Below are 20305 nucleotides of genomic sequence, written 5' to 3' on the forward strand. Positions count from 1 at the left end.
GGCAGTGGCTATCCACGCATCCCACTTGAACGTTTGCTCTGCTCCGCTCATTTATTTATCCATCAAGACCAGCATTGTTTGATGCTAATCTACGCCTCTTTGACTGAAAGGTTACGTTTGAACTACTGGGCTCTTGTGAATTGGAGCTCCAGGAAATAGTAAGGTCAGTTTATTGATTTAGTCCTTTCTCATTTGACCACTGTTGAACCTCTGAAGAGGTGAATCTCTGCCTGTTTCTTGTGTGTAGAGTATCAGTCTGGTGTCCTGAATGCTCCCTCCTAGATTGATGGCACATGGTGTGACTGACACCCTCTTTCTTTTTGAGTGTGCATTGCTTATTGACCCTTGTATATGGTTAAAATGTATCAATTATGTTCCTTTTAGTGCCAAATCCTAGTCCTTGCCACACTGGTCACCCCATTCACAGTGCCCTTCACTACTCACTTTTGCTGCTAGGTGCTCACTAGTATTTTCACCAGCTGTGATTTGTGAATGGCTGTCTTAAGATTGCATGGTATGGAACTTTGTGCACACTTGTTTAGGGACCAAAGATTGTTTTTGACTATTTTCCAGACTGTGAATGAATTTCTGTTCCCAGCTGCCCCTCAAGGTTGTTTATTTGCTTTTCAGTTCCAGCTGCACTGTTTCTTCCTCTGCAACCCCCCCCCCCCTCTCCCCAACACACTCTGGGCCTTGGATACCCTCTTAATGGAAAAGCTTTAAATTATCTTTTCCTTTTAACTAAGGGCAAAGTTGGCTGCAGGTTCAAACAGGGAATCCTTAACAAATATTCAGAGAAGGTTAGAAACTGTACTATGGAATAATCCATACAACCCTCCCACCCCATTATTGTTCATTGGTTAAAGTAAAACAAAGGGCCCAATCACATAAAAGGGAACACAGCTTAGGGTGCTGAACAAATAAAACCCTTAAGTCAGGGCTGTGCACTGATAGACCTACAGCATCAGTGAAGAGCACAGTGACTACCAGACAGACAAACAAAGGTCACACAAGACCAGCTCCTGCAATGCAGCTTCTGCAGCTTATGATTTGGGAGTGTAAATGAACGTCCCCTTCTTTGTTCTTGATGCTTTATTTTGATCTGGACTACAGGATCATGAGAACACTTCCACTGCCTAAGTTGAGTCTCAGTATAGTTGTGTCCCACAATTCATTGGTTCTCGCGCCTTTGGTGGTTGGAGTTAATGGACTTTAATGATGAAATGTCTTTGTGGCACTAACGTCTAATCTGGAGAAGGGTTGATCCTCTGGAGGAAAAGGATAAAATAGCAAAATGCTCCCACCAGCTGTGGATTTTAAGGGTCCAATGAACACACCTCCAATGGGATATAAAAAATGGCTCTGCCTTTTGGGTATGCTAAAAAAGCATTAAACTATTACAATACTAAACGTCAGTTACCTGGACCTGCTGAGTTTTGCAAATGGGCTTTGCTTAAGGGCATTGGTTTTCTGGTTTGACTGCTTGATTGATTCATGATTTTCTCTAAAAACCTTAAGTCAGGTGTGCAAGGGAATACTTGGTGAGGGGTGGGACTACCTACTTAACAATCATTGGAGTTGAAATAACTAGGCAAATTTAATACGTTCTCACCTCCAATGAAGCTAGTACGTGTCCTCTGAATAACCTGTACATTCAGTGAGGAGACCTATTGCCAGGTGGGGCTTCAGCCTTGTTCTGTCTCTGATGCAGAAGCCGTACTAACCAGTGGTTTCACAAGACCTAAAACCCCTTTCATAGAAACTGTATTCCCATTAACGCCGCTAGGAGCAGATGAGAGCTGAAAGCCTCTTGTGTTTCTGACCTGCTCTCTGTTTTCTACTAGGACAATGTGGTCCTTCTGGCTCAATCCTGCATAGTACAAACCTAGACTGGGAAGGGGAGCCAATGGTGTTTTATCAAGATCAGGGTGATGTTGTCATATTTCTTTGAGCACTTTATGAGGCATACTGCAGCTTGTAAGATTCCCAGTTGTGGGACCCGTGTAAATTGTGGGAGGCCATGAAGCAGGGGCATTACCACCACCTAGCTGCGCAAGTGCGGGACCTGAACAGCATTTTCAGATGTCACTTTCTTGGAGAAATGGCTTCACTTTCTTCAGTGGTAAGAGCTGGTACCGATCCTTCTTGGTTTTCTGGGTGATGTGTTCCTTGAGGGTGAAGTCGATGTCATCTCTGGGTTGGCCCTTGACTGGCTGTCATCATTCCTGAGTGATAGAACTCAACAGGTCTGGATGCCCCCCTATTCGTCGGCCCCGAAGAGACTGTCAACTGGAGTCCCGCAGGGTTCTACGTTAAGCCCTTTATTGTTTAACGTTTATATGACCCCTCTACTTTATCTGGCGGAACATCTGGGAGCCAAGATAATAGTATATGCTGATGACACTCAGCTGCTATTCACATGGCCTAAGGGTGTGTCCGATCCATCAGCAGTCCAGCATTGTCTGTCGGAAGTTTTCAGGTGGCTTGCACAAGTCCAACTTAAGTGCAACGAAGATAAGTCCGAGGTCTTATTCTTCGGCCCCTTTCCTGTCAATTTCAAGGACCAGATTTGGCCCCCGGACCTGCCCTGTCCCAGTGCGACGGGAGGCCCAGCTAAGAACCTGGGGGTCTGGTTCGGTCAGGATCTAAAGTTTGCGGATCACATAAAAAAATTGACCGGCATCTGCTTTGGCACCTTGCGTGCCCTGAGGAAATTCTTTCCTCTTTTGCCTAGGGCAGCCAAGGAGTCTGTCCTTCGAGCTCTGATCCTTTCCCGGCTCGACTACGCCAATGCCTTATTCAGTGGTCTACCTGCGTACATGGTTCACCGCTTGCAGGTGATACAAAACGCTGCAGTACGTCTGCTTTTCTCTCTCCCAAGGAGGTCAAGCGTGCGCAGCCACTTACGCAGTCTGCACTGGCTACCAGTACCACATCGAATTCTGTTTAAAATCCTTGTGTTGGCATTTAGAGCAGTCCATGGCCAGGGACCAACATATCTGCAGAAAAGGTTTTCATTTTACACTCCCAACCGTGCCCTTCGATCGGCCAATCTATGTTTATTAACCACCCCTAAATTCAAATATGCACGTATGGGAGGTCAATCCATTTCAGTTAAAGCAGCCTCTGCCTGGAATGCCCTCCCCCTTCCCCTCAGAGCCTCTCCAACCATTTCTGTGTTTAAGAAAGATCTCAAGACCCACTTGTTCAATGCCCCTCTCTTGTAGTTCATCCAGGCTTTGCTCCAGCACTTATGTTCTCAATTCACTCACCGCGCCAGGATACCCCGTGGTAACAGAGCGCGCTATAAAAGTTTTAATAAACATAAACATAATAAACATGTCCAGGATGAATTCATGTGGCTAAGCATTGAGTAAAATTTGATGTTCGATCTGTCGAGGTTCATGTCTTTGAACCACTTTTGGACTTGTTGTTCAGATAGTTGCTAGATATCGAGGTCTGGATTGGGTGCAGGCAATAAAACTTATATTCATCCAAGACCCTTCTTTTTTCCCAATGGGCATCGGCACACACAGATGCAAGAGCAGTTGCGGTAATGCAAAGCGGATCTTACACAGATTACGCGTGCGATTGGTAGGCACTGGTTTGGAAAAGGACACAAGAGTAAAGAACTCGCAATAAAGATAACTTTATTCTTTCCATGCTTTTTCTTTTAGAGAGGCTGAGCAATAAAGCGTGAAGAACTAAATGTGAATGAATATAGTTAAAGCACAATTCGGAAACGTGTGTGTAATTCTAAAAAGAAAATGAATGTATTAGGCGCCTACATCTGAAAAGGTGGAGACAACTTTGCATACGGGGATCAGGCAGGGGTGCATGAAAGTATGGTAAACGATAAACAAGGTAAACGTGCACAAAAGATGGTTCCAAGTAGTGAGGTACCACAAATGCGCCTGTCAGTGTGCGGCCACACCTGTCACGTAAGACCCTTTTTTCGTTAACCTTGCAAAAAACGTCTCAAACCAAAATCCTGCCAAAACTTAGTTTAATGGCTAAGTAACATCAACTTTGCCATTGAATATCATACTTGATTTTTCTTGGCTGCAAACGTAAATGACCGCACCTCAGCTGCACTTGTGAATTTCCCGGATATAAATCTGCAGTGCAGTCTCAAATTGTTTTCTGTTTTGGAGTTTTAATCATGAAACGAATAAGAAAAACACCAACAATCTAATAGAACACACGCAAGAGAAGTTTAAAGGTAGTAGAGGCATCATTTCGAGTGTGTGATACGAAAGCATCTTTCAGAAGCGTGATTAAACAATCTCCGGTATCTGCCCATGAATGTGCTCCAGTAGCCACAGGAGACCAACATGTTTACAGCAGAAAACGGGTGATGTAAGAATACACAAGGGTTCAGTGTGGGTGGTCACGCATGATGCCCAGATGTGCTTACTCTCCTCAATGACGCTTTTCATAGTACCTAAAGATATATGCAAATAAGTTGGATAATTAGAGTCGCCTTCATGCCATGATTGTGGCACACTACGTTCTCCTACTGCAGAAAGTTTGGAGAGTGATATTTTTTATTTTTCCCCTACCCACCTTGAATTTTGATGAGAAGAGTGCAGTGCATCGTAGCAGTGCAGACAGCTGTACAGATGTGCCTTTGTGAGTGCTCACTAGAAAGAATCCTGTTAAAAGAAATCTTGTTAATATTTCGTTTCTTTGCTTGACATATTTGCCACCACGAATCAAAAAATTGCTAAATACAAAACCCAATGACGTAGAAAACATTCAAAATCTAAACATGGTGACTCTCTTTGCAAACATACAGGCAGTATATTAAAACGTTTCAAATGTGACATACATAAAAATTAAAAACTCCAAAAAGTCTGCAGTTCCTCAAGAGGTCACCAAAATTGATCAATATATACAAATTCATCAGTATGTATAAATGTGACGTTTTCTTATCAAGTAGGCCTACATTCATATTCTGTAATGCTTACGACATGTCGTTTTGGTATGCTTGTTCACCAGCATCTCTCTTCGGTGTTGTCACATAGTGCGTCATACCCAACCAGGGGAGGGTAAGTGTCAAACTGGGCGGTTCAGTGGTACATCCCCGGTTTTGTCCAATGAAAAACCGCGTGCTTCTTTTACAGCAAAACGCGCCACTATGTTATGAAATGCTCGTTTTGGAGGGGCATTTGATTGGATGTCAGGACTTTGAGTAGGTCTTCCCATTCTTTCTCACAACAACACCTGGAGCCTGCACAGTGTTGTTGAATAAAGACAACAAAGAACGTGTCCGAGACCAAGGAAATGAGTAGGCAAATTTCTGATACGATGCGGGAGACAAATGACCAGCATTAAAGACCAAACCCCCAAGAGTTCCCAAGGAGCCCGGCTACCTCATGGATTCGGGTCATACATGGAACAAATATTGGTTCCCCGAGTATGAGCGACCACGAAATGGTATTAAACAGTGTTCTTATTTATTTGACACCCGGATTGGGTGATTTTACAGGTGTTCCATATCTTAAGTGCATCCCTCCAGTGCTTTTTTTTGCTGATGCGTCTCTAATGTTTAATACTTTCACGAGCAAAAGCATTCTCTCTTTCAAATCAGGACACACACATTCTACTGCAAAGGTGCTGACTGTGCTCCCATGCACAGGCGTGCACAACAAACTGCTTCCCTTTCTGTAATACCAAAATGTTTATTGCATTTGCTAAACAATTTGTATAAAGTGCCCCATTGTCTTAAATAGTTGACATGCTCAATGCTAGAGTGGTCTGATGAAGACACAAATGTTGGTCTCAGCACCAGCTCACCAGTAATTCATGCATTCCCTTTGCACACATGCAGGGCTCGAGTCGGGGGTACACGGCGTTCCCCCCACTCTTTCACAGGGTGGGTGCCGTCCCCCCAGCCAAAGTAGCTGGGCCCCACAGAAATAAGCGGGACACTGTCCCGGTGTAATTTTCAGACACCGGGACACCTCAGCACGTGACGTCATGAGGTCATTTGCATATTGTCAGTCCCCCCACTTCTTTTTATAGGACTTGTGCCCTGCACACATGCAATACTTGTACACTATAGTCCATTGTAAAGTCACGTCCTTGTAAGCTGCCTTGGACCCCTGGATTCCTGTACCCATTTAGCTCCATGCCTCCATAAATTATGGAAGGGAGATCTCGCATTTAGATAGCAGCCTGAGGACAATACTATGCAAGGTCAACCCTAATGATGTTTTGTCATCACTCATGATGGTTTTAATTAGAGGTGGACTGCTTTTGGCAAAGCGACATTCCTACCCCTTCTGATTGTTCTGCGATGTGTACTTTAACAGTGAACTATGTAAAGCATGAGGCAGCCAAGGAAAAAGCAGGTTGCTCTTTGTCAGTTCCTTTGGATTACCCCTCCACTCTGCAGTGCAACCATTGTTGATAGTCCTAGGATAAGGGTTTCTTCTCAAGAGCCACCATTAGTTTGCACTGATGATGCATCAGGTGAAATAAAAGTAAGCAAATGTATTTATCTTTCCCATTTACCCAAACTTTTTTTTCCTTTCTAGAGCGACTGCTGAAAATGACATTAGAAGAGAGGCGCAAAACATATGTAAGGGATGTTGTCCCACTGAAGGACATCATGACCTGGATGGAAGAAATGAAATCTAAAGGCCAAGGTGAATGTAAATCGGAAGCTCCTGAGGTGTGCGGCAGCAAAACGCCAGGTATTGGTTACAGCCATGGATTTCATTTCTATTCAAACAGCTAAATATTGTAATTACGTTTTTGTCAACCAGTGTGTCTGTCTCTCTAGGTTTGCCTTCAATGATGTTTTCAGGCAATAATATAAATAATTGTCCTTGTCTCACTGCCTCCGCCAAGAATCAACCCAGCCCATCCTATCCATATTCACTTGCAAACAGTTTGTGATGTATATATTGTATTTTACTGTCAGCAGCACCCCAGAACAGATCCCAAATATGATTAAGCAGCCCTATATTGCTGGACATATTCATGGTGTGTATGTCAAATTTAGTTATCATGCTCCTAATGGATTTTGGTATCCCACATACTTTAGCGATATATACAACTGAATGTATATGCTAAACATTTCCCAAAACGACATGTACTTATTTGCTGCCATTGATACAAAAAAAGAATTTTATGATATCTGAGACCCTGACGAAATGTAGTTCCGACATGGATCAGCTGTGTAAAATGACCGGATAGGTGAATGAGTCCTTCCAGTTTGCACCAGTATCTTTGCTGATAATGGAATATATTAATACTATTCACTATCACAACAGTGCATAGATGTTACTTATCTGTCTCATTACATTTATTCCGCATGATGGCGGCTGGCTTAGACGTCCCCAGGTCTTTCCTCCAGAGTGTGCTCCATAATCTGCAGTGTGATTTTTTGTTGTTGTTTTTTTTGTGTGATTGACCTGGGGCTCTGCAGTATTCTTTGCTTGTGGTATCTTTAACATTGTTAAGTTAGTGTTTTTTGCCTTGTAGTGTCCTCCCTTTCTGTGGTAATGGAATGTTGGGAAGTGTGTGATGAATAAAATTCAAATAGGTCATCTGAGATCAGTTTTTATTTCCACTGAGTTAGAATTACAGCTTTGTATCTGCAGACAGTTTTTCATTGTAGATAACTACAGCAAATTCAAGGTTTTAATGGCATATGTGGAAAGGCCATGGGTAAATGGTTTGGAATAGGCTTAACTTGTGTAATTTGCTGTAGCGTAATAGCGCAATACTATGCAAGATTATGCAAGCTGCATAATCCAGAGGTTAGTGCTAGTTTCTTTACCCTAGGATGCATTTTGCGCTCTGTTCCTGTGCTCTTGCAGTTGGCATTTTTGCCTCATATTACTCTGAATGACCCAAGTGGCGTAATTGTCAGTGATTTCACATCACAAGGCTAACCCAAAATTCCTGAAATTACTCTGATTACTCCGGTATAGTTCAAATTTGATATGATATCAGATGTGTTGCAGATGGGGTTGGATTTGTGCGGAAGTCCCAAGAAGATGGAGGTTTAATGATGGATCCCTTCACTCCCAATGCCATATTCCCCTTAAAATCCTGTCCCAGGCAGTGATCAAGTACTGCATCCTATGTAAAAGGTGTTGCATTTAGTGCCTTTCATTTTAACTATTGAGATTTTTTTATACTAAATATGAGGACCATATTTTTTTTTTTTTTTTTTTTTTTTTTTTTTTGAAAACCTTTATTGAACAGAGAAAGCTCACAAATACGGGCCTACAACCCACCAGGGCTGGCCACCACATAACAAAAACAGCAGGAGACATATATCAGGTGTCACAATATACTAAGGCAACAAATCAGGGGAAAGAGCAAGCATCTTAGAGCAATCTCAGGAGCAAACAAATAGAAAGGTAGTTTTCTTTTTTAAAGAACGGGCTTGGGAGGTCAGGAGCCTGGCGGGCCATAACACAAGCCAGAGGGGCGGGGTCGCGGCGGGCAGCAACGCAGCGATCTTAAAGACACAGGAGAAATAAATACGACAGAGGTATACCAGTAAGTACCGGGCAAAACAACGGGTAGAAAGAAAAGCAATTGTGCACACAATCCACTGCCCGCCCACCGCAGCCACCACCCGTCCCACCGATCAGCACAATAAAGGACCCAAATACCAAAACGATACGAAATGCACCCCCAAGTAGAAAAAAACCCCACAAAAAGGGGGGGGAGAGGGAAGGGAAAGGGGGAAAAAGGAAAAGGAAGGGACCCCAACCCAACCACCCGCCCCCAGGTGACAAAGCAGGAAAAACAAAATTCCGGTACAAAATCGACCACAAAATAGGAAGACAAACAGAACAAATCACCATCTTTGTAATACCGGAAAAATACACCAGAAAGACACCCGGGGGACAGACGGCGATACAGAGCCCCGAAAAAGGGGATACACAAGGGCCATAGAACCAAGTAGGGAGAAAAAAGGAGGAGAGAAAGACCCCTCCAAAAACAACAACAGACCCTCCCACCCACCCCACAAGCCCTCCCTACACCCCTGCAGAGGGCTATGGCCTACCCCCCGGCAGCGCGCCTGTCGCCCTAAATAGAACCCGAAATATAGAAGAAAAGGAACAGGGTAGAAACAAAGACAAAAGGGAAGGGGCAGGGGAAGGGAAGGAACAACGCACACGGGGGAGGGCGAAAAATCAGTATCATCTGCTTCCATCCCGCCACCTGCTACAAGGGAAGGGTATAGCCCATGGGAAGTTAACGATATTAGAAAAAGTTTCAGGAGTCCCATAAAATTACAGGAACATCACAACAGCACTTGTCAATCACATAACAAAGAAACCAGACTACCGCATATAAAAGTCGTTTCAGCCCTGTCCACTTTTGTCCAAGGTTGTAACCATCCGAACAAACAAAGAGCAAACGATGAGGGACACAGGGCTCAGGAGAAAATTTCGCGGCAGTCCAAAGAAGAAACTGGAAAGAAAATATTGAAGATCCAGGAAAGACACAGTACAACAATCGTATTGCAGACAGAGTTCCAAGGACAGTTCGAACGGGGCAGGCCCAGCCGGGCCGGAACATACTTCTCGGTCGGGGAGTCGACGCGAAGAGAGACTGGAAGGATCGTCGACGCCAGGCCAGGATACAAGCGGACCGCAGCCCAGTGGCCGAGGCAACCAGACAGGACAACGGGGGGCGTCGGAGACTCTCCGAGCCAAGGATGCGGTCCCCGCCGGGGGCACAGAGTCCAGGAGCACATCAGTCGCGATCATCGACGAGGAGGCCAAATCCGATGACGGGGGCCCGCATTGTTCAAAATGAGGGTCCGCCTCCACAGTGGAGACAGACGCAGCCACGGTAGTCCGCCAGGAGTTCAGTGCATCCAGGACAACTCGAAGCGCAGGAAACTCTTTACAAGATCCGACATCCGGGCCATGCGGCGGGCCCCCAGTGCTCGCCCGGGCCCGGCAAAGACTCCCAGGGCCGGCCGCCATCCTAAGAGCCCAGCACGTCCCCGGTCGTCGGGAACCCCGGCCGGGGTAACACCAGAGCAAAAGGAGGTCAGCCAGACTGCGGCAGGGCGCCCCAAGGCAGAAAGGAGAGCCACCAGAAGAAGGATGTCCGTCGGTCCCCCCGTACCGCCGGCCCCGTTCTCCGAGCCCGGGCGGAAAAATTCAAAATGGCCGGGCCGGGGAATAGAAGGGGGACCCAACCAGACAATTGAGTAGGTTCTCCCGCGAGGAGCAGCGTTCATACCTCTGGGCCCAGGCCAGTCGGGTCCGTCAAGGGGCACAGCCGGCCAATTCACACATCAGCCTCCGCGTCCAGCTCCACAGCGCCAGCAAGGGCCGACCAACATGTTCCGTCACGGCCCAGCGTAGCAAGGAGGCCCGGCCAGACCGCCCCGGAGGCTCCGAGCGGGATCACTGCACAGGATCGACAGCACTCAGGATCACCGGAGCAACGGGTAAGTGTCCGCTAAGTGACTGGAGTACCGAAACACAGCAAGGAGGGCTTCCCGGGGCAAGAGGAATACAGGATAAATGAAGATAAACAGGCGGCCGGACGGAGCCGAGCTAAAACGCGGCCATCTCGGTCGCGAGCTAGGCTCCTCCCCGAGGACCATATTTTAAGATGGGATTTGACATCAAAAGCAGAAAAAATGTCACAAAAAAGTGTGAAGTGCAGGATTAAATAGAAACATGAAGATTACTTAACAGAACTACTGAAAACTTTGAAGTAAAGCTTATGGGGTGCCAAAGTGACAATTGGTTGTTGTAGACATGATAGTTATCAGTTGCAGTGTAGTAGAATCATAATTAAATGTAGGCTAGAGAAAACTTTGGATTGGATACTAAATGACAGTGAAATATACACTAAAGCGTAGACAAAATAATTTGGGGTTTGTATAGGTAGGCCTTTGCTCCGGCTGTCATGTCAGCATTGATCGTCAACCTAGTCATTGATTGGGTGAGGAAACGCACAACAGAAGACCAAGCCAGAGGCTTTAGATGGACCTTATTCTCTACACTGAATGACCTTGACTATATGAATAACAAAGCCTTGCTCTCTCACACCCACCAGCATATGCTGGAAAAGATGCCTTGCCTCATTTGTGCACAGCAAGAGGGCCTGAAGATCAACACGAAGAAATAAGAAGCCATGACACTCAACATCCCAACGTTTTCACCAATCAAGTTGAATTGAGATGATTTATCCATAGCTGAAGAGCTTGCATAATTAGGCAGGATTATCCGAGATGATGGAGGGGTGGGTAGTGGCATCAAGAGCGACTGAACAAGGCCAGGAATGCCTTAAGGATGCTGAACAGTGTGTTGACGTAATTCAGAACAGCACCAACATCAAGCAGAGGCTTTACCAAAGGTGTGTAATTTCCAGACTCTTATGAAACATAGTATCAGTGGGTTTTCGCTATGCGCTTGTGAATTCTGTACCTATATCATTGATGTACACAGTTAATCTCTTCAAAACTGCTATTCTGGTGCACTATATATCAAAGGCCTTTCTAGGAAGTGCTCTTATTCTGGTAAACTGGGGAATAAGCACTTTAACAGTGATAACAGTTGTGCCAGAAGACTCCTATGTTTTTCCACGGTGTTACATCATTATCATGCTATCCTGATTCAGGATGTCCGAGTTTTCGTCTTCTTCAGATGGTTCTGAATTGTATATCCTGCCCACTAGAGAGCAATTCCCCTTCACCTCAATTTATCTAACAAAGAAATACCATCATGCATTCTGCTTCCTGTACTAGCCATAAAGTAATTCATAGTTAGTCTATTGTATACTGATCCTGAGATGTTTTCTTTCCAGAGCTCTTCAGCAGAAAATCTTTCTAATGTCTTTATCCCATCTCCCACATACTTTATGGTTTACCACTCAGTAAACCTTTATACATAGGGCCTGTGCAAGTGGTACCGTATTGTCTGAATTGTGATTTTTCCAATGGTCCTCTTGTCTTTATAGAAAGGTGCACGATGCGGCGCTTAACTAAAAGTACCTATGTATCATTTTCCTGTTTGGAGAATCCTTTTTTATGATATTTTGTTAGGCTATAACACACTTATACAAAGGGTCTATGGTGCATCTAAAATTCCACTGCAATCAAAAGCGAAACTTTATCCCACGATAGAAGGCAGGTCATGCATACATAAGACAGGTTAAATATAGTCATTTTGTACTACTAAAACCTTAATATAATATACAACATAAACTCCAATAGACCGATACCAACCACTGGCCTAAGGCTAGGTGGAGGGGTGAGGTTGGAAAGAACTGGGGTTGCAGGGGGTGGTGGGGTGGCAGAGAGTTGGATGGGAGGTAAAATTAACCAACCTGAAATAACACTCAATATAATACTATGTAGACGCTTGCCCAAAACTCATGGTTTCGAGGATATCAAAAACCACAGCTGGGGTACCAGAGTCTGGATGAGGAATGTAGCAGACACATTTCCCTGAAGCTCCAATCGTGGCGTTATGGAGTGTTCCTGAAGGCGCACAGATGAATCCGGTACATATCTGATGAGGCCATGGTGAGAGTGACGCGTCGTCTGACACCCGTCATGTGGCCATAGTGGACATGCGCAAGCTCTGGTGGAAAACAACACTGGAACTCCCTGCCAACCCCCAACCTGCAGCCTGCCCGCCATCACCCCAAACCAGCAGAGACTTGATAAGAACAAAGCAGATCTAGCACTAAGCATTCAATGTGAAGTACCAGGTTAGGGAGGCCTAGACCGGTGTGTGGTCTGTATGCTTGGAGTAAAGATGCATATGGTGGAGTTGCATATGGTGTAGTCTCGCACCAGTCTGTGCACAGCTGAGCAGCATCGACCCACAGATGGGTAAAGACCAATACCCAAGGCCATGCTGGGAAGGAGCCCTGATAGCAGCAAGGAAGCTTAGGCACCATTCGCTTAGAGGAATTTGGTGTGGAGTGCATTTATGATACGTATCAGCTTACTGGGGTTAGCGGAAAAATTAAAAGGCAATCTATGTTGTGGTACACCGGAAACAGGAGCAACTGACGACGTATAAATAACAGACTTAAGAGGATGGAGACATTTGGAAATCTTTGAGATATGGGAAGTGCCCAGTGTATGCAATATGAACTATAGGAATGCTGCAGCAGGAGTTTTGTTTTGTCTGAGCAAGATCTAATTGCAGCTGAACTACATATGATATAGGAACAACACAGGCTTTGTGCGATTAGTTGTTGGTCAATGAAACTTGTTAACTCAAACCTCAACATAACATATAGTAAACTAAATCCTCTAAATTTATTGTGGATCCACCAAACAGTGGCACATTATTATCAGATCAATACGTTTTCACTTCCCCTCAAAGTCTCTCTCTCTCCCTCCCTCCCGCTTCTTTCGATGGCCCTTCATGAAATGAGAAAACCAAGAACAGGCTAAACATGCTAAATCTGACACATTTCATGCACATCCATAGGACCGTACCAAATGTATTAATGAGGCAAAATTGTTTTGATACCCTTCTTTAACTCCTCCCTCCTTTGGATTTGCACAAAACCTGAAATACCTGTATTACATGTAACTTGCTAATTGCTTCCCACAGCTAATGCAGAATCATCAAATTGTGCTAACGGTGTAAGCAATTGAAAATGGTTTGCACACTTCTTTTAACTTTGTCATATTCTTGATAGATTGACACAAACTTTGAGATATCATTGAAAAACACAAACCTTCTAAGCTTTTGCAAAATTTTGTGTCATCACACAGTTCCAGACGTATTAGCAAATGAACACTGTTTGTGCCCCTTCCCATTTTATCTGGAGCCCCCCTTTATGGATATGCAGAACTTTGAAAATACCAATAGTAGTCTGAACGTACCAAAAAAGTGCCAAATTTCAGGCATATTGGTCAAACGGTGCTGCAGTTATAAGCAAATTGACAAATAGCTTTTCAATCGCCAAGATATACAAAAGCATTAACCCTTTAAACCCTGCCAACACCTTTTTTTTAAAAACTTGAATATCTCAAAAACTACTGAACGGATTTATAACAAATAAAATCAAAAGGATGCTTTCTGAGTAAAGGCATACTTTAACAACAAGTTTGGTTTAAATCATTTAACGGAGTTCCCCCCCCTTTTCGCAAGGGGAGAGCTAAAAGGTTAAATTGTAAATTTTTTCAGCTGCCACCCTATTAACTTTTACCCTGTGGACAGACAGTCAGGAAACATAGCATCTTGCAAATGTCTACAGGGTCAAAAGTTATAAGGAAATATAAAAAATGCCTTTTCAATAGAAAGCACAGCTGAATGATAGCTAACTTGGCTGCCACTATTGTTCCAGAGCGGTAAGAGGAGCCACAACACAAGAAATTCTGGTTAAGCTCTGAAGATACTTAACTCACTCTCTGAATTGTCCCCGACCCTCACCTCCCATCCCTAACAAAGTTTGGTTCTAGTAGCGGTGGGTACTATACGTATGTGCTTTTTAGGGCTCGGACTCCTCCCCACTGTAAGTGGGGGAGGAGTTTCGAGATCCTAATGTTATAAGAAATAAAAGAAGAAGTATCCTTAGGGCCTTGGCGAGAGGAATTCCACACATTCCTTAGCGTTTTCTGTCATTTGGCCAGTGATTCGTCTTCCTTGTGTTTTCGTTTTAATAGGCTTGAAGTGATAGGGTAAATGTAGTTTTGTTCCGCCATTTTGGGCATATTTCGTGCGTGCTCGCGCAAAGAAGTACATACATTATAATTAGGAGCTGTCAGGGTGCCTCCGTTAGTCAATCCAGATGGCCGGGCGCGTTCACAAATCTGCAGCGCTCATTGCGCGCAGCTTCCTTGTTCTTGTTTATTATTTGAGAAGAAGGATCGACTTCCCTTGTAGTGGATCGGGAAAGACAGGGAAAGAGATTTATAACAATACATGGGTGCACTGAATTAGAAACGACAGCTCCTGGCCCTCTCCTCCCTTGCGCCCACCGCAAAGATGTCTCAGCTGCGCTGAATTAAAAGTGCATGAGGTTTTGAACATTTTTTTTCTACGCGCTCAGTTTCTTTTGACAACCTTCCCTGACTGCATCAAGGGAATGCTTTGTAGCCGGGGGGTGACAACTGCTACCAGCGCCAGTTCACGGCCGATGCATAGAACTGCAGTAAAATGTCACATCTGACATTTGAATCACTGCCCCAGAGCCTTTGTACAGTCAGAGCTGCCGTGTGGTATTTCTAGCTGTTGCATTCATATAGATTCTGCCCCGCCTCTCTCCTCTTCCGCTAACATTTCTGAGCTGATTCCAGGTAGACTCAAAAACACTTATCACGTCAAACAAATCTACTCCCTAAACCACGTCATGCGCACTTTATTTACATTAAATGCACATCCGCAAGGTGTTTAATGATGTATTTGTGACGCTGACGTTTATTCTTCGTCAAATCAGGTTGTGGTTTGCTTAAAGAGACCGTGTTGGTTAAGGATAAGTGACTCGCATTCTGTAGTTTGTTATCAACTGGCAACTACATCTTTTCTGAATGGATTAGCCAAAGTGTTTTTTCTAACAAATACTTCCGACTTAATTTGTTTTGTCACTTTGTATAAAAACCCTGTTTGTAAAATCTTTAGAGAAAAGAAAATCACCGCAAAAAAAGGGTGGCAGACAGTTTTCAGCCCAACAGATGGCTAACTTCTAGAAGCAACTACGTGATAATAAAAATAAATGGAAGTTAACTAACATTAGCGCATGGAAAGACGGCAACCGACTTGTAAAGCAACCTTTCAGGAGTAAAAGACTTGATTCGCGTTCCTAGTTTCCTTGTAAATAAACAGGAACTACGTTGTGGCCCCATTTTAAGGCAGGCAGGTCGGTGTTCAGCCATTCCCAGGAAATGATGAGGCAGATGGGCCGCGCCCGGCAATGGTTGTTCTCACATTCAGTAACTAGAAATGCTTGTGAGGAGTGTCACTATCAACAATGGTCCCCAGCTGCAACTCATTGTAAAGGGCCACATCCACTAATAAGGTTCATCACGATGCGTATCTATGGCAACAGACAATAGTAAATAGAACTGGGGTGCCCTCTGGTTTACCGATAGAGCTGCAACTGTTCCTTTTCATCTACCAATAATCTGATTAAAATCACGTGATTGGGTTCTTTTCAGGTTACTTCTTGTTTACCGTTTTTCCCACCATTGAAAACGCAAAAAATTGCATCATTTAAGGTTTCTAAGAATTGCTTACGTTTTAACGTAGTATATTCCAGTGATGCTGTCTTCCTTATGCTCTTTATACACTGTGAACCTTCGTTCTTAGGCTCTATCAGAAACCGTCAATTTCACAACATCACCTTAATACAAAGTTACAAAAATGTAAAAAAAAATACATTGTATAATATTTCTAAAAATGGATGCCAAGTCTGTGCATGTAACATGTTATATTTTCATAATGCAGTTTTGAGGTGATATTGATATTTTTAAAAGGCAGTGTTCAATCTTGGGTCAATCAGAAACCCTCAATAGCTTGATAAGCCCATATAACACACAGTTTAGCTGGCTGTTAACACGTACTGTAACTATCATGGCTGTACACAACAGACAATGTTTCATAAAACAGAAAGTCTTCACAGATATAATCTATTTCACCCAAATGTGCCACAGTTCCAAAAGAAAGGCCTTAGTGACAACGAAGTGCAGAGTGCAGTTTGAGAGTGGAGAGTGCAGATTGAGAGTGCAGATTGAGAGTGCAGATTGAGAGTGCAGATTGAGAGTGCAGATTGAGAGTGCAGATTGAGAGTGCAGTTTGAGAGTGCAGTTTGAGAGTGCAGTATGAGACTTGAGAGTGCAGATTGAGAGTGCAGATTGATAGTGCAGATTGAGAGTGCAGAATCAGAGTGCATAGTGCAGATTGCAGTTTGAGAGTGCAGTTTGAGAGTGCAGTTTGAGAGTGCAGTTTGAGAGTGCAGTTTGAGAGTGCAGTTTGAGAGTGCAGTTTGAGAGTGCAGTTTGAGAGTGTAGTTTGAGAGTGCAGTATGAGAGTTGAGTGCAGTTTGAGAGTGCAGTTTGAGAGTGCAGTATGAGACTCGAGAGTGCAGATTGAGAGTGCAGATTGATAGTGCAGATTGAGAGTGCAGAATCAGATTGCAGAGTGCAGATTGCAGTTTGAGAGTGCAGTTTGAGAGTGCAGAGTGCAGTTTGAGAGTGGAGAGTGCAGTTTGAGAGTGCAGTTTGAGAGTGCAGATTGAGAGTGCAGTTTGAGAGTGCAGTTTGAGAGTGTAGTTTGAGAGTGCAGTATGAGAGTTGAGAGTGCAGTTTGAGAGTGCAGTTTGAGAGTGCAGTATGAGACTCGAGAGTGCAGATTGAGAGTGCAGATTGATAGTGCAGATTGAGAGTGCAGAATCAGATTGCAGAGTGCAGATTGCAGTTTGAGAGTGCAGTTTGAGAGTGCAGATTGAGAGTGGAGAGTGCAGTTTGAGAGTGCAGAGTGAGAGTGCAGAGTGAGAGTGCAGTTTGAGAGTGCAGATTGAGAGTGCAGAGTGGCAGTGAGTGCAGACTGAGTGCAGAGTGGCAGTGAGTGCAGACTGAGTGCAGAGTGACAGTGAGTGCAGACTGAGTGCAGAGTGACAGTGAGTGCAGACTGAGTGCAGAGTGACAGTGAGTGCAGAGTGACAGTGAGTGCAGAGTGACAGTGAGTGCAGAGTGACAGTGAGTGCAGAGTGACAGTGAGTGCAGAGTGACAGTGAGTGCAGAGTGACAGTGAGTGCAGAGTGACAGTGAGTGCAGAGTGACAGTGAGTGCAGAGTGACAGTGAGTGCAGAGTGACAGTGAGTGCAGAGTGACAGTGAGTGCAGAGTGACAGTGAGTGCAGAGTGACAGTGAGTGCAGAGTGACAGTGAGTGCAGAGTGACAGTGAGTGCAGAGTGACAGCGAGTGCAGAGTGACAGCGAGTGCAAGCGAGTGCAGAGTGCCAGCGAGTGCAGAGTGCCAGCGAGTGCAGAGTGACAGCGAGTGCAGAGTGACAGCGAGTGCAGAGTGCCAGCGAGTGCAGAGTGCCAGCGAGTGCAGAGTGACAGCGAGTGCAGAGTGACAGCGAGTGCAGAGTGACAGCGAGTGCAGAGTGACAGCGAGTGCAGAGTGACAGCGAGTGCAGAGTGACAGCGAGTGCAGAGTGACAGCGAGTGCAGAGTGACAGCGAGTGCAGAGTGACAGCGAGTGCAGAGTGACAGCGAGTGCAGAGTGACAGCGAGTGCAGAGTGACAGCGAGTGCAGAGTGACAGCGAGTGCAGAGTGACAGCGAGTGCAGAGTGACAGCGAGTGCAGAGTGACAGCGAGTGCAGAGTGACAGCGAGTGCAGAGTGACAGCGAGTGCAGAGTGACAGCGAGTGCAGAGTGACAGCGAGTGCAGAGTGACAGCGAGTGCAGAGTGACAGCGAGTGCAGAGTGACAGCGAGTGCAGAGTGACAGCGAGTGCAGAGTGACAGCGAGTGCAGAGTGACAGCGAGTGCAGAGTGACAGCGAGTGCAGAGTGACAGCGAGTGCAGAGTGACAGCGAGTGCAGAGTGACAGCGAGTGCAGAGTGACAGCGAGTGCAGAGTGACAGCGAGTGCAGAGTGACAGCGAGTGCAGAGTGACAGCGAGTGCAGAGTGACAGCGAGTGCAGAGTGACAGCGAGTGCAGAGTGACAGCGAGTGCAGAGTGACAGCGAGTGCAGAGTGACAGCGAGTGCAGAGTGACAGCGAGTGCAGAGTGACAGCAGAGTGCAGAGTGACAGCAGAGTGCAGAGTGACAGCAGAGTGCAGAGTGACAGCAGAGTGCAGAGTGACAGCAGAGTGACAGTGAGTGCAGAGTGACAGTGAGTGCAGAGTGACAGTGACTGCAGAGTGACAGTGACTGCAGAGTGACTGTGAGTGCAGAGTGACTGTGAGTGCAGAGTGACTGTGAGTGCAGAGTGACTGTGAGTGCAGAGTGACTGTGAGTGCAGAGTGACTGTGAGTGCAGAGTGACTGTGAGTGCAGAGTGACTGTGAGTGCAGAGTGACTGTAGAGTGCAGAGTGACTGTAGAGTGCAGAGTGACTGTAGAGTGCAGAGTGACTGTAGAGTGCAGAGTGACTGTAGAGTGCAGAGTGACAGCGAGTGCAGAGTGACAGCGAGTGCAGAGTGACAGCGAGTGCAGAGTGACAGCGAGTGCAGAGTGACAGCGAGTGCAGAGTGACAGCAGAGTGCAGAGTGCAGAGTGACAGCAGAGTGCAGAGTGACAGCAGAGTGCAGAGTGACAGCAGAGTGCAGAGTGACAGCAGAGTGCAGAGTGACAGCAGAGTGCAGAGTGACAGCAGAGTGCAGAGTGACAGCAGAGTGCAGAGTGACAGCAGAGTGCAGAGTGACAGCAGAGTGCAGAGTGACAGCAGAGTGCAGAGTGACAGCGAGTGCAGAGTGACAGCGAGTGCAGAGTGACAGCGAGGGCAGAGTGACAGCGAGGGCAGAGTGACAGCGAGGGCAGAGTGACAGCGAGGGCAGAGTGACAGCGAGGGCAGAGTGACAGCGAGGGCAGAGTGACAGTAGAGGGCAGAGTGACTGTAGAGGGCAGAGTGACTGTAGAGGGCAGAGTGACAGCGAGGGCAGAGTGACAGCGAGGGCAGAGTGACTGTAGAGGGCAGAGTGACTGTAGAGGGCAGAGTGACTGTAGAGGGCAGAGTGACTGTAGAGGGCAGAGTGACTGTAGAGGGCAGAGTGACTGTAGAGGGCAGAGTGACTGTGAGTGCAGAGTGACTGTGAGTGCAGAGTGACTGTGAGTGCAGAGTGACTGTAGAGTGCAGAGTGACTGTGAGTGCAGAGTGACAGCGAGTGCAGAGTGACAGCGAGTGCAGAGTGACAGCGAGTGCAGAGTGACAGCGAGTGCAGAGTGACAGCGAGTGCAGAGTGACAGCGAGTGCAGAGTGACAGCGAGTGCAGAGTGACAGCGAGTGCAGAGTGACAGCGAGTGCAGAGTGACAGCGAGTGCAGAGTGACAGCGAGGGCAGAGTGACAGCGAGGGCAGAGTGACAGCGAGGGCAGAGTGACGTAGAGGGCAGAGTGACGTAGAGGGCAGAGTGACGTAGAGGGCAGAGTGACTGTAGAGGGCAGAGTGACTGTAGAGGGCAGAGTGACTGTAGAGGGCAGAGTGACTGTAGAGGGCAGAGTGACTGTAGAGGGCAGAGTGACTGTAGAGGGCAGAGTGACTGTAGAGGGCAGAGTGACTGTAGAGGGCAGAGTGACTGTAGAGGGCAGAGTGACTGTAGAGGGCAGAGTGACTGTAGAGTGCAGAGTGACTGTAGAGTGCAGAGTGACTGTAGAGTGCAGAGTGACTGT

At 45.9% G+C, this 20305-nt stretch overlaps 1 protein-coding gene across 4 annotated transcripts in view; it reads left to right on the plus strand.

Annotated features, from left to right (window-relative positions):
• MACROD2 (mono-ADP ribosylhydrolase 2) overlaps positions 1–20305 on the plus strand; it is a 1869528-nt gene that overhangs the window by 102956 nt on the left and 1746267 nt on the right. For all 4 annotated transcript variants that reach the window (XM_078647087.1, XM_078647088.1, XM_078647086.1 and 1 more), the window contains exon 2: positions 6543–6701. In XM_078647087.1, coding sequence (XP_078503213.1) covers positions 6557–6701 — 145 coding nt within the window. In that variant the 5' untranslated portion in view covers positions 6543–6556. The remainder of the gene's footprint in view (positions 1–6542; positions 6702–20305) is intronic.

The sequence above is a fragment of the Lissotriton helveticus genome, chromosome 6, assembly GCF_964261635.1.
Source record: "Lissotriton helveticus chromosome 6, aLisHel1.1, whole genome shotgun sequence".
In the NCBI taxonomy this organism is placed as follows: Eukaryota; Metazoa; Chordata; class Amphibia; order Caudata; family Salamandridae; genus Lissotriton; species Lissotriton helveticus.